Consider the following 14,181-nt stretch of genomic DNA (forward strand, 5'->3'; position numbering starts at 1 on the left):
TTCAGGTGGAAGGAAGTGTGCCAAAAATATGAGACATTTCCCGTATTTGTCAAAGCACAGACTTTGTGTAAGAAAAGTGAACTAAAAGGTGGTGATGAGACTGCAGAGCTGACTTAGATGGCAACATTAAAATGGAAATAAATATTTAATGAGATTTCCATCTGATAACTATGTGGTCAGTTTGAGTTCTTAAGTGCACATACGAAATGATGCATTGTTTTGCTTAAGCGGACAAATGTGAAACTCCTCCGTCGCTCCGGCGGAGGAGAAAAGAAGACGGTAAACGTTGTCGTCTCTCACCAGGTTGCCGACGGCCAGGACCTCCTCGAAATGCGGCGTCATCGGGTAATGCTCCATGGCCATGAAGAGAGTGTTGAGCACGATGCAGATGGTGATGGCCAGATCCACAAACGGGTCCATGACAATCAGATAGACGATGTGCTTGATTTTTAGCCAGATGGGGCAGCATTCCCAGATAAGGAAGATGTTTGCAAACTTGTACCAGCAGGGAGGACATTTTCTTTGAGACTCTTCTAACTCTGCAGGATGAGGAAGAACAGGTATCATGATTAATTTAGGTCATAACTATTATGAAACAGCATATGTCCACGACTCATTACTTGCAAAAGTAATCCTACCACTGATCTTTTTCACCTTTTGTCCCGTTACAAAAGAAAATTTCAATGGATATTGGGGGCGGGGGGGACTTTTGATATTCATGTGCACAGTCGCACAGTGAGAGGAGAGTGGTACATTATTTTTTATTTTACAAAAAAATAACTTCAAAATACCCCTGTTGTATGCTCAACTCCTGTTGAGTTGTTACTCATTCACATTATTATGCTTAGGGTTGTCGTGATGCTGAAAGGTGAATCTCTGCATCAGTCTCATGTCTTCTGCAACCTCATGTTTTCTTTTAGCTAAATCCTTCCTCCCATCAGCTTTTACTGGGAAAAAATGCATAGTTTTCAATGTTTTTCAAATAAAATAACCGAAGGGTGGTGTGTATTTGCATCCGGCCCTACAAAATCAGCTATACTGCAACTAAAGCTGATTAAAAAGTTAGGGCTGTCGCCATTACGATCAGATTTGTGAAGTGCATGAATAATATTCGTCTCATGAACAATCAGAGCTACTGTGGGGCTGTGAGAGGTTGAGCAGCTAAAACTAAAGCATTTCCTCTGCCTACATCCCCCAGAATGCTGCGGGGTTCAGTGGCATTACTGACTATTTTTTTGGATGTATTTTCTCTTTATATTGATCATGTGTCTATCGTGATATTTACTGATTTATCGCCAAGACCAGCTTAAAATTGTAACATAACAAAATGTGTTCAGGCGATCTAAACACATCCTGATTAAATATACATTTGAAAGCAGGTCATTTTCGCCATTTCTGTGAAAGCATTATAAGTTTTTTGTGACATAAGCGCACCTTCTATGAGTGTGTTGGTGACCACGCTCATCTGACTGTTGGCACGGTCCTTTCCTTTGAAGGAGGAGTTGAGCTGATCCACAGAAATCATGAGAGAGCCGGAGTGTTTCTTCTTAATCTCCACATCTGTAGTCTGTGCTCAGAGAAAACATGAATGATCATTTAGAAAAACATGAGATGTACACAGAAATTGAAAGCAATGCTTCTGAGCTGCCTCAGCCACTAAATGATACCCGTGTTCCACTGAACAGACCAAATAAAGAAAACACAGCCTAGATCCTCACATCAAATCTGCAGATTACGTTGAACTCGTCCTAATGTCTTTGTAAAATTGAAATGCATGCAGTGGCATGCACGTCATGTCAACAGAGGGGATCTCAAGACATCGTTAAAATCTACACCATGCTAAAATTCAAAAGAGGTAAACAGGTAAGAGCAGGTTGGCTGGCTGAGAGAAGAGGAGGTCTACCATGCGTGCTGCAAGGAGAGAAATATTGTTCCAGAAAAACTGTTTCAAGCTTGTTTGTTGCACCATCCAGGGTTAGGAACGGAGAATAGATGAAGACAGGAGAGAAGGAGGAGGTGAATGAAAGAGAAAGACAGATATGGAGAGAAGAGGGTTGATGAGAAGAAGGATAAAAGCTCAAGAATGGGATTTCTAAGTAGAGACATGAAGGGAAAGTTTCTCGGCAAGAAATGTTCATTTTTGTGAATTTTGTTGACTAGTTCATTAGTTTGGTGAGAAAAGGAGTTTGCAGATATGTTTCTGCTTGTTAGTCATTAAAAAAAAAAGCATTAAATCAATCAGAAAGAGTAAGTGGCTCTGCAGGGTGACGTTTTTAAACAGAATCTGATTATAAAAGGAGGAGAAAGGAGAGCTTAGAGTTCAGGAAACAGAGCAACAAGGGGTGGGGGGGGGGGGTCTGGGCTTCGAAAGAAGGAGCTGCAGAGATCAGGGCCGTCATCATGCCTAAACCGTATTGGTGTCCCATGGACGTCCTTACACTGTCATCAGTGGCTGCCTTATCTATTTTCACCTCAGGCAGAAGCCGTCTGCCAGGCCCGGGGCCGATGAGCGACACCACGCCGTTGCAGTCCACCGTGCTGTTCCTCTTCCCTCCAGAGTGTGGCGCCAGTGGGTGGATGCGGGACGAGCCCTGGCTGTAGCCGCTGTAGCTGTTGCGACGGTAAGGTATGAACAGCGAGCCTCGGCGGTCTTCGCTCTCCTCCACAGTGCTGTGCTCGTCGTCCGCAAACTCGTTCTCCGAGCCCATGTCCTTGGAGCGGCCCTTGAAGCTGAAGATGCTGCTGCGGCTGTTGTGGCGCGACATGAAGGGCGAGCCGGGGATGCTGAGCAGAGACTGAGGAGAGACAGATTTAAACAAAAAGAAATGGAGGTGTTGAGGTTGCTGAAAACAGCTGGAAAAAATGAGAAAATAAAGACCTAGAAAACAGAGTGCAGACAGAGAGACGAGAAGCAAATAAAAGTAAATGATAAAAACCAGGAACTGCTGGAGTTTACGCTGTCACTGCATAAATAATATTTTAAACAATAACAGTAATTTATTCCATGTTTTTGTCTCACATGTGTTTTGTTATGCAATTAACCAAAAATCACTGCTTTCCTAATTGTAATATTTCAATTTTGAGCACATTTTTAATTACTTAGCAGAGAAAAACCTGAACAGAGTCTCAATGAAATACAAGATTTAGTGATGGGAGAAAAGCAGCTGGTCAAATGCTTGTGTAAAATGACCAAAATACAGTCACACCTCAAAATATCTGAAGATCTATAATGTATATTTAGTTATTTAGCACAAGTGTATTATTATTTCATCATTACATGCAAATTGATATATTTGTGTTTTTTATTACTGGACTTATAGGGAATAAAAACCTAAAATTCAGTCTCTCAGAAAATATTTTTCAATCTTACAAACCATCAATAAAAATTAAATGTTCGGTTTGGGCCTGCACAGTGGCTGACAGCAGAACTGAAAAGTATTGGAATGAAAAATCACATCAAACTGAATGTTTAGATAATGCATCAGCTTTCCCACCTGGTTAGGACCAAACATCAGCCAACGCAAAATGGCTGCATATCCCCTGTTAAAGAGGAACCTCACAGGTCACTGGACTGGATCAATAATTTAGGACCGAACTGAAGCCGTACACTTCCAACCACTAAAAGCTCGAACGGTTTTCTGACCCGAAGCCATCAAACGGATCGCTTTGCAGAAGCCGACACGTTCTCTTCTGACTGTACCTGGTTCATGATGGACGTCTTCCTGCCCAGTCGGGTTCCTGGGAAGCGGATGGTGCTCTTCTTGCTGCCGTCGTCCGACTCAGACTTGACTACCTTCTCGCTGTCTCCTTTCTCCTTCTCCTGCTCTTTCTGTCGCCATTTCTTCTTGCGATTGCGTCGCTCTTTGGCGCTTTTGGAGCTCAGCTTGGAGACCTCTGAGGAGCTGCGGGACAAGTGACCCCCTTCTACGTCCTCTAACGCAGCCTCTGACACGGTCCCTGCCGATGTGGCCATAGCTGCAGCCTGAAGCGGGAAAAAAATAAATAAAATAGCCTCATATTGAGCACAAATCAGATGTTTGCATCTCAGAGGAAAGATGAAGCTTACCTGCGTCTCCTCCTGCTGCTTTTTGAGCTGTTCCAGCATAGCTTTGAATTCGGCCTCTTTTTGCTCAGCCTCCTCCATTGTGGCCTGATTCTGCTCCTCATAAGCCATGGCCACCACAGCCAAGATCAGATTGACCAGGTAGAAGGAGCCCACAAAGATGACCAGCACAAAGAATACCATGTAGGTCTTCCCTGCAGCTCGCAGAGTCTGAGAAAACAAAAAAACACGGAGGTCGATGCATGATTTTATGTTATGGACCAACACAAAGTATAGTCCAAAAATGTAAGAGCGCAGCAAAAAGGAGTCATCATCTTATTTATTTTATTCTTTATAGATTAAACCCTGAAAAGTACATTTGAATTGAGTCCCGTTGGTTCAATATTTCATAAAACTGGAGTTTTATGAAGTATTGAGGTGGGGTTTGCTGTACCATACTGGTCTCAAGCTCCAGTCCTCTAGATCTGGTGTCCTGCAGCTTTTAGGTCCATTTCTGCTTCGGCACACCTGCCTCCAATATTAGCTCATTAACAGAGCTCGACTGCATGGCAGCGAGGCCGTTCAGCTATTTGATTCAAGTCCATAGGACAAGGGACACATCTAAAAGCTGCAGGACTCTGGTCCTCGAGGAACGTAGTTTAAACCACTGCCTACCAGATTTGAAAATTGTTCTTCTACCTGTGAGAAAAAACTGTTCAAGCTCCATCAGGCTGGATGGAAAACATCTGTTCTCATCAGTTTTCATGTCTTGCTACAGATTCTCATTTAGATTCAGATGTACGAGGTGCACAATTAATAGTAGTTTTAATAGGTTGTTAGAACTGAGTTATGGCTCTCTGCAGCTCCTCCAGAGTTATCATAGGTTCTTGATTGATTTGCTGGTTAATCACTCACTTTGCCTGACCTGTCAGGGGAACTCTGTTTAATTATTGGGTGACCTCTGGAAGAAACGGATTGTCAGATCTAAGCAGTGGCACAGAAGAGATATTTTATAGAAAAGATTTGTGACAAATCAGGAAAACTTCTCCTCACCAGCATGTAGAGATTTTCCCAGAAGTCCTGAGTCATGAGACGAAAGAGGGTGAGGAAAGCCCACCCGAAGCTGTCAAAACTGGTGTAACCATAGTTCGGGTTTCTTCCAGCTTTCATGCACGTGAAACCCTCTGGACATCGTCTGAAAGGAAGTCACACAAATGTAGCTAAAAGAAACTGTTCAAATGAAACTGTTATTTTTAGCATCATCTCGGTGTGGCTAATGTGTACCTCCAGATATTTGTGCGATTTTACAGAGATAAAACCGTAATATATGATTAATTGTTCAAAAGGCGACATATAATTTATTCAAGTTTTAGATTAATTTTGCAATAAAAAAAAAACTATTAAACTAATTCCATGAACAGAGACAGAAAATATCCATCATGAGCTCAAATTAAATCGCAACTCACCCTGAGTCTGAACTGTTTCCACACAGCAGAGCGTCCAGAGCACCGGGCAGGAAGTAGAAATTTGCTGCAGAAAAGCAAAGCAGGACAGTCACTTTCACTCATCACTGCCTAAAGGATAAATTAGTCATTGTTTATGTTTATGTTTCGTAAAAGCAAGATTAAAAAATATTGAATTTCAGAACTAGGAGTCTCAAACATGTCTAATTTATTTTCTATTCAAAATTCCAAACTTGTAAAACTCAAATTCAGAGACTTCTCTGTTAGTTTTTCAAAATATTAATGACAAAGTTTCCAATGAATTAATATTTCTGCAGTTGTTAGGCTGATATGAAACGTGTAATAAACACACAAATAAAAAACTAAAGTTGAATGGATGGATTTTTACAGAAACTTGCACATATCTTTTCACGCTAGACAATGCAGACTGCACGAGCCCCCAGTTTAACCGAGCGTCAGGGGTCATACTCACAGTCGTTATAGATGTATTTGTTCCAGTCGAAACCTCGGCTGCCGTTCTCCAGGTACTGCTCGGTCATGTTGATCGGCCAGAAGACGCACTTGTTCCGGAGGTTTCCCATGAACAGCTGCAAGCCGATCAGCGCAAAGACGCTGAGACAGAAGACGGTCAGGATCATCACATCCGACAGCTTCTTCACAGACTGGATCAAAGCGCCCACAATGGTCTTCAGGCCTGTTCACACACAAACAACACACACACACGCACACACACACAGATGTGCACAAATGCACAAACATGGAAACGGGCCGCCTCACACATTTACACCATTGCACAGATTCATACGCAAACATGAAGGAAGGAGGAGAGTAAGAAAAAGAAACGACTATTTTCTGTTCTTCTGGGATCAGGAAAATGATCCCAAACACATAAAAACTGTCACGAACAGACAGACTAAAATCTGGAATGAGCCTAACTCCACTTTCCTAAAAAAATTGTGGATGATGCTGAAAAGTAGAGGGAAAGCAACAAGTCTAAATGAACACCAAATTAAAAGGGGTCAAAGTTCACAGTAACTTATAACTCAATTGAATGCTAGGAAGTGTTGTGACATTCATGCTGATGATGAATGTTCATACGCCTCTGAGTGACAGTACAGCCTCGTCAAACTCAGTCTTCTGTGGCGTTGCCACTAGCCTGCTCAACAGTGATTAGAGCTCATCACTGAAGTGTCACTTCAGATAAGAAACTGCAGTAAAAAAGGTAATGAAAGATAAGTACGGTGTAATTAATAAGCTCCTTCAACAGAATAGTCTGCCGGAGCTGGAACACCAGCAGGATCTCTGAGTTCAAATGAATTAAGCTGTTAACATAAAGAGCATCTGAACAGCAGCTAAATTAAGGATGCAATAAATAAAAAATTTTTTTTATTGTTTTTGTTTAATGTCATGTTTCTGATTTTTGCAAATATTTTAACATGACTAATAATTACAATATGGAGTAATTTATTGTCAAGTCTGATCAGTGCAGATTGAGCAAAAGAAAATGAAAACATGCGTTTCGGAGTTTTAAAATGTTTTATTTCATAATAATTAAGATTTTATGGTATATACAGAATATTGTATTGCAATACTTTCAAGAAGATATTTGAAAACTATCACAGCAAATACTGAAGTCTTGTGGGATTTTTCCATCAGAGAAATATGCACACGTGTAAACAGATCTCAAGAAATAAAAAAGAGTAGAGCGACATGGCAACTCGAGGAAGATTTAAACAGAAGAGGAACGATTTTAACTTCATCAGTGGAAAAATCCCAAACCAACTTCAGGAAGCATTATGCACATCATATTAAACACAGTACATATATAGTAAAAAAGTGCAAACGATGCACAGATGCAGGTGTACGCACGGAAGCAAGAAATGAAGAAGATGACGAAAAGACATGCACAAAGGTTTAGCTTCTAGGAGCTCTAGAGTTGGGGTTTAGGGTCAATGAGAGGAGGCATGCAGGTCATTTAAACGCCAAGGCTGAGGGAAATGGCCACATCAGTATAAATAGTATTAAGCAAAATGATGAAATTATTCTAAATGAAAGAAGACTAACTTTTATCCCGCCTTCTTCTCTTATTCTGAGTGCTCTTTGCACAGCATTTAGGATGCTGAAGAGGGAATATCCACTGTTTAATGACACATTTTTGCACCATTTTTCCACCTTATATATATATATATATATATATATATATATATATATATATATATATATATATATATATATATATCAAAATTATTTTATATTATTTATTATTATTTACTGAGGTTATTTTTGTCAGATTTAATTGTTTTAGAAGATATGATATGTGTCAAAAAACAAAGAAGAAGTCTGCATGGAGAACATCATCCTGAAATATTCAGATTCAACTGAAGTAACTCCTTGATGGGCGGATGCCGTTTCACTATTTTCACAAACAGTTTGCAATGTTAAGTCAGAGGTTTTGCTCTCAGTCTGTTTCTTTGTTGTTGTTTTTTTTATTCCCAGTGCCTTAACTGCTGGTTCTGTAATTGAATTATTGCCAACATCTGGTGAGACAAAAGCTCTGACTGCAAGGAAACGATACAAATCTAAATTATGTGGAGGATTTGCATAATGCTGCTTATTTGACACATTTATATGATGTGATTATTGTAAAAAATAATCTATAACTCAGTATGGACTTAATGAAAATGTAATTAAAAAATAAATAATTGACCCCCAAATTGGATTTGAACAGCGAGTTTCAGAGGTTCATGCAGCACAGGCCTGGCAGTCTTACAGGATTAAACTGTTTACATGACAACAAAAGGCGGTACCGTTGGAGTTTGGACACAAACCCAATCTGTGCAAATAGCAGATGATAGATTTCCCCCCTCTCACATATTTCTCACCTAATATGTGCTTATTTAAAAAAAAAAAACTTATCGAACATTAAGGAAATACAATAAAACTTTTCTGGCAAATAATCCCAGAGTTTTGTTCATTTCTAGAATCACTTCCACTTCGGAGCAATCCAAACATTTTAAGAGAGATGCAAGTTTTTTACAGTCATAGGGAAAAGAAAATAAATTCCTTTTTCATTTCTGAGGGTTTACATATTTTTCATATCTCTAGAGTTTTTGGAGTTTGCTTATTTCCTCACAAAAACTTCTACTTGGGCAAAAATATGTGTTTTGTGCGGTTTTAGACATTTTAATTTGGATTTTTGAACCTGATACAAACCGGATCATATCAGGTTCAAACCCGGTAATTGACTCTTTTCACTATGACGGTACATTTGTCCTCAGGGTAATCCTACAAAACATGTAAGCCCACAAGACTGCCTGCAGACTGCTGAGCCAATCAAAAATGCTCCACATTTTTGATTGCAAAAAAAAAGAAAAAAAAAAAAAAAAGGAGATACACAAAGAAAAACATCTAATTTTAGGATCAGCCTTAGTGTTTAAATGGGAGTCTCACCTGGAATGACAGAAATAGTTTTCAATGCTCGGAGAACCCTGAACGTTCTCAGCGCCGAGACATTCCCAAGGTCCACAAACTCTGTTATATATCTGCAACAAGGTAGGATGACACACAGAACAGAACCCTATGATACACAACACACACGATAACAACACACACGAATGATTGTGCAAGAACACGACACCAGCACCACCACCGAAGACCGGGAGGGGACACAGAGGCTGAACACCTGTCCGCCCAGTGTGAGGAGGATGGAGGAGGAAGAGGAGGAGGAGGAGGAAGAGGAGGGAGTGAAACACAACCACGACTAACATGAAGCCCCGTGGGTCGCCCTCCCGCAAGACAAACACCTGCCTTACCTGGAATAACTGAAATAGTTTTCAAAGCCCTCAGAACCCTGAACGTACGCAGAGCTGACACATTGCCTAGGTTTACAAACTCTGTTATATACCTGCAAGGTGGATCAGATACAGTCACTCAGGAGTTATCCAGGTTAGAGGAAGAGGAAAAAAAGTTGCAAAGTATTTTAGTAAGCATGGCTAACGAGACGGGACTGAATGCCCTGGAAAAAATAATTTAATCTAATTTAATTCATAAGGTCATCCAATCAGTCAAGACTACGACAATAGATTGGTTTGTGTGAAGTGGCATTTTGAGAAGTACTTATGAGTCGTCAGGGTTTTTGTTCTTGAAGTGGAAAACATATTTCTTGTTAGGAAAACAGGAAGGAAATTTGATGATAGCTTCTCAGAGCAGAGCATCAGGCCGATAAAACGACAGAGATTATATGTTTTTTTGGGGGGAGTTTAGACAGCAAGGTGTGATTATGCAAGAACGTAAAAACAGTGTTAATGTTTACATCGCTGCTATACTGTAGGTACAACACTGACTCTCTCTACTACTCCACACAACCCCTCTGCAAAAGTTTACGCCACCAGCTAGAAAATCCCCAGATATACAGAAAATATATAAGTATTAAACTTAAAAAGCTAAGGGGGGATTTAACCAGCCTAAAAACATTTTTTTTAATAAAAGCTTCAACTGTAATATGATGAGAACATAAGCAAATTTATGATGTATGCTCATCAATTAAGCCGACTAAATTGTCTTTTATCTACAGTTTATTCTAGTTATTTCTCTGTTTTGATATTAAACTACAATAACAATGTAATATTCTGAATTAATTAATTTTGAATTAATCAAAGAATACCCGAAATATACAGTGTCATGATAAAGTGTTGGGACACTTAAATGTCCCATCAAACAAATTTTAATGTCAGACAAGTATAATCGAAGTAAATTAAAAAAAAAAAAAAACACTTTTCAATTTTTTTCCAAATGTATCCAAACTCAACACTAACTGGAAGCATATTGCCCATCTCCTCTTGAATGGACACTAATTTACGCAGTTTTACCCAACATCATTTAAACAGAACATGTTTGGCAACATGAAATGGGTTACAAAATCTAAAAAAAAAAAAAAATTCTGCCCCAATTTGAAGAAAATCAAGAACAGGTACGAAACAAAAATCATTTTAAAAGGTTTTAGTCCAACGAACCACAAGGGGAGGAAACATGGAGAAGTCGCCAGCCTGATAAAATGACTCCAACAGCGCATCAACAACTAGAACCTGGAGAATCACCTGAAGCAATGCAGACCTGGCACGCCTCAGTTAGTTTATGATTCAAAATAAGAAAGAAAAAAATGGGTTGATTTCTAAGGTCAAAACCATCGTCGACCAAAAAAAGAAGACACAGACCCATCTCACATTTACCAAAAAAACATTTTGATGATCCTCAAGACTTGAACTGACAAGACAAAAATCAAACTCTTTGGATCAGTCACACACTAACGAGGCATTTCAGAAAAAGAATAACCTGCCAGGCTCAGAGGGCAATTACTTTTTGAATAATGTTCATTTAAACAAATCATAATTTAAAATCTTCATTTGGTGTTTATTTCTGCAGTGACAGAATATGAAAACACCTAAGAGGTATTTATACTTTTGCAAGACACTGTGCATTTTAAGTTAAGGTATATAGGCGTTATTAATAATACACCTTCTCTGTAAGTCATTTTGATATGCCTTTGGCATTATATTGCGACTTTACAAGAGCAGTTATCCACTAATGCTGCAAAAGAAACAACAGGATCCTGGGATGCACTGCAGCAGCTGCTCATGTTTGAAGCTACACTTTAAATATGCAAGTATTAAGAGTACAAGAAATGTTTTCACTGCTATTCTCAGTAGATCTGCTGCAATTTTATTACTAAGGCGGATCACGGATAATTTACACGTTGCGTTTATGTGCTTGTTTATGCAACTAATGAGTTTTCTTGTAATGTTATCTTAAATCATTTTAATACGCAGCTACACCGCTTTTTATGTAAATAAGACAAGTATCACATAAACATATACTTACGCCATTGAAATGACCATGAAGTCCAGCCAGTTCCATGGATCTCTGAGAAACGTGAAGCCGTCGATGGCAAAACCTCGGGCAACGATTTTTGTGAGCGACTCGAACGTGTAGATACCCGTGAAGGTATACCTGAGAGAGAAAGTCCAGTGGGGAGTGAGGAGCAGCGACAGGATGCAGATCTGCAAGTAATTTGGGGAAAAGTATACTGCATACTTACTCTACTTGTTTGGACCATTCTGGCGGGTCACTAAATGTCATGAATATACAGTTGGTCAAAATGGTACACATGATGATCATGCTGAATAACGTGGAAACACAAATGTTAAGGAAAAGCTCGAACAGTGCGCACATAAAACAGCAAGATGTGTTCAATCTTTTTGAAAGGTGGGAAGAAAGACGGTAATGTGATTTAGAAAAACAAATAATAATAATTATTATTATCATTAGTTAACCTGTACATCTTAAAGTGAAGACGACACAATGTAAGTTCTTCTCAAGAGGAAATGTGAAAGAGAAATAACAAATTTACGTCACAGCAGAATATGAATAGATGTTTCATTATTAAGAAAGAAAAGGAGTCACATCAATAAGAGGTACCATCTTCTAATTGAGGAATGTATTGTAGGTGATCATTTTACACAAATAAACCTTTAATATATTGGATTTGTTGAGCGTTGTGCAGTTGAATATGTGGGAATCAATCCAACTAATTTCCTTTCGAGCTTTAAGAGGCCCAGTTATCTAATGAACACAAATCTACATAAGAGTGGAAAAACATTCCTCATCAGTAAAGGCGCACTTCTGTTCAAAAGTCACGAATCCCTGAGAAATATTTCTGTTTTTCATGGAAAATGACATGAAATCCTGTCAGTGTTAGAAATCCAGAGTGCAATGGAAATTATACAGTTCCATTAGTTCCTTAAACTTTAAAGTTTATTTACAAAACATATTTTCTCTGAAATTACAACCCCAGCAGATTTCAAACATTTTAGATGTAGGTTCCTCAAGGTAATCTGATGGATTTTCTGCAGCATCTCAAACAGGACAGATTATGTTGAATAACAGCTTAAACGAGACGCATTTGTCGAGGCAAAAAATTACAGCGTCCCTGAAACGATGACCTAACATAATTTTTATTACTAACTGTACATACTCATAAAGCTTTGACAATTGCATTTGAGTTAGCCACTTAAATAATTTTGTGAGACGGTGATAAAAGACGCCAATGAGGAAAGCGATCGGTTTCAGTGATCGATTACGACTTTAATTGATCAATCAGACAACAAAGTCTGAAGTTTAACATTAAATGATGGTCAAGTTGAAACTCCTGAGCAAAACATTTCACGAAAAACGTCTCAAAGTCTCGTATTATGTCGCTCCTTCAATTTCTTTTTTTATTTGGTCCGAGCACACGACATCAGTAACTTGAAAGGATATGAATGTATCAAAATCTTTATAGCTATTCGCCTAAGTGGATTAAAAGGGCTTATGATGTACAAGGAGGGTGTGGCACTGAAGCGGAAGATTGTTTTCCCCTTGTTTAGGACTATAAATGTCTGTGGAGAGAAGAGAGAGAGAGAGAAGAGATGAAAGTTAGTCAAATATTTGATCCGTGTCCTGAAAAACTTTCTGACGTCTCGCTTTAAACCAGGAAATTATTCATGACTTAGGGAACTTTTGTCATAGAGCTAAGCTTAGTAATATCACTGCCATGTTATACTCAAGACAAAACATCATATGAAAATTATTGTATATATATGTCCCACTCAAATGATCATCAAACTCATTTTAAGTCAAACAATGGCATGGTGATGAAATACCAAAAGCAGTTTTCTTACTTATTTTTTATGAAGCTTTTTATTATTATTATTATTATTATTATTATTATTATTATTATTTGCATCCTTATGCAATTGTTCCTTTTTAATATCAATATTGTCTAGTTGTGGGAGCGGTGTCTTCCTTGTTTCTATAACCATTTCATTTTTCCCATTTTGGCCCTTTTGCGATCTCAGTTCAGATGAGAGTTTTTCCATCAAGGAAATCTAATTCCTCAATGCACAGCCACTGCTCCAATGTTGGACGTTCCTCTTCATCCCATAATCATGTGATGGATTTTTTTACTTGTTTTCTTTTATTTTTTTTGTGCCAAGTATTTATCGTTTTTTGTAGTATGCCGTCTATAAAGCATCCCAAATAGTGTCCGACATGTCCTTATATTTGCTTTATCCCAGTATTCTGTTATTTTTTGACATGACTCCAAAAGCAGTTTTCTGATGGTGATTTCAAAAATTAAAGGAAACAAAGCAACCCAATTTATCATGGCCGATTGTAAAAATCTAAACCAAAGAAATGTTTTGTCATCCTTTGGGAACTTGCATTTTACATCGCTGTGCAGGAATTTTGGCTCACTTTTCTTTGAAAAATACTTTTTATTCAACCGGACTGAAGGACTTTGGAGCATGATGGACCAGTTTAGTTCACACTGCTGCCTCCTGATTTATCGTCTTTAGACGTTCCTCACCACGGCACCGACAGACTTCAGAAACTGCCAGCAGACGTCAAAGCCAAGTTCAAGTTTGGAGGTAAGTGAACACAACATGCCACTACTATATCATATCATTAACACTAACAAGGTCTTCCACATTTAACCATTTATAAATAATTTCAACCTGTATATGTTTTTTATTTTTTTTTGACTGATACTCCAGAGCCACTTATACATTCAAAATGAGAGCAGGCTTTAACTGGTCCGCCTGAAGAGTCTCCTTTTTTTAAGCCAATCAGAGATGTCCTTCT

The 14,181-nt window shown here is 38.7% G+C and overlaps 1 protein-coding gene across 6 annotated transcripts in view; it reads right to left on the reverse strand.

Moving 5' to 3' along the window:
- Window positions 1-14,181, reverse strand: part of scn8ab (sodium channel, voltage gated, type VIII, alpha subunit b) — a 52,466-nt gene that overhangs the window by 22,245 nt on the left and 16,040 nt on the right. For 2 of the 6 annotated variants that reach the window (XM_015056996.1, XM_015056997.1), the window contains exons 3-14: window positions 12,820-12,938; window positions 11,600-11,689; window positions 11,383-11,511; window positions 8,956-9,047; window positions 5,978-6,199; window positions 5,509-5,572; window positions 5,096-5,237; window positions 4,067-4,273; window positions 3,701-3,982; window positions 2,439-2,795; window positions 1,435-1,567; window positions 301-539 (exon numbers count right to left, since the gene is read on the reverse strand). In XM_015056996.1, the coding sequence (XP_014912482.1) occupies window positions 301-539; window positions 1,435-1,567; window positions 2,439-2,795; window positions 3,701-3,982; window positions 4,067-4,273; window positions 5,096-5,237; window positions 5,509-5,572; window positions 5,978-6,199; window positions 8,956-9,047; window positions 11,383-11,511; window positions 11,600-11,689; window positions 12,820-12,938 (2,076 nt within the window). Of the gene's footprint in view, window positions 1-300; window positions 540-1,434; window positions 1,568-2,438; window positions 2,796-3,700; window positions 3,983-4,066; window positions 4,274-5,095; window positions 5,238-5,508; window positions 5,573-5,977; window positions 6,200-8,955; window positions 9,048-9,317; window positions 9,410-11,382; window positions 11,512-11,599; window positions 11,690-12,819; window positions 12,939-14,181 lie in introns of those variants that run through there. The other 4 variants (XM_015056999.1, XM_015057000.1, XM_015056998.1 and 1 more) reach the window with 4 other exon arrangements.

The sequence above is a fragment of the Poecilia latipinna genome, unplaced genomic scaffold, assembly GCF_001443285.1.
Source record: "Poecilia latipinna isolate Pla-1442-1.1 unplaced genomic scaffold, P_latipinna-1.0 Scaffold1428, whole genome shotgun sequence".
In the NCBI taxonomy this organism is placed as follows: domain Eukaryota; kingdom Metazoa; phylum Chordata; class Actinopteri; order Cyprinodontiformes; family Poeciliidae; genus Poecilia; species Poecilia latipinna.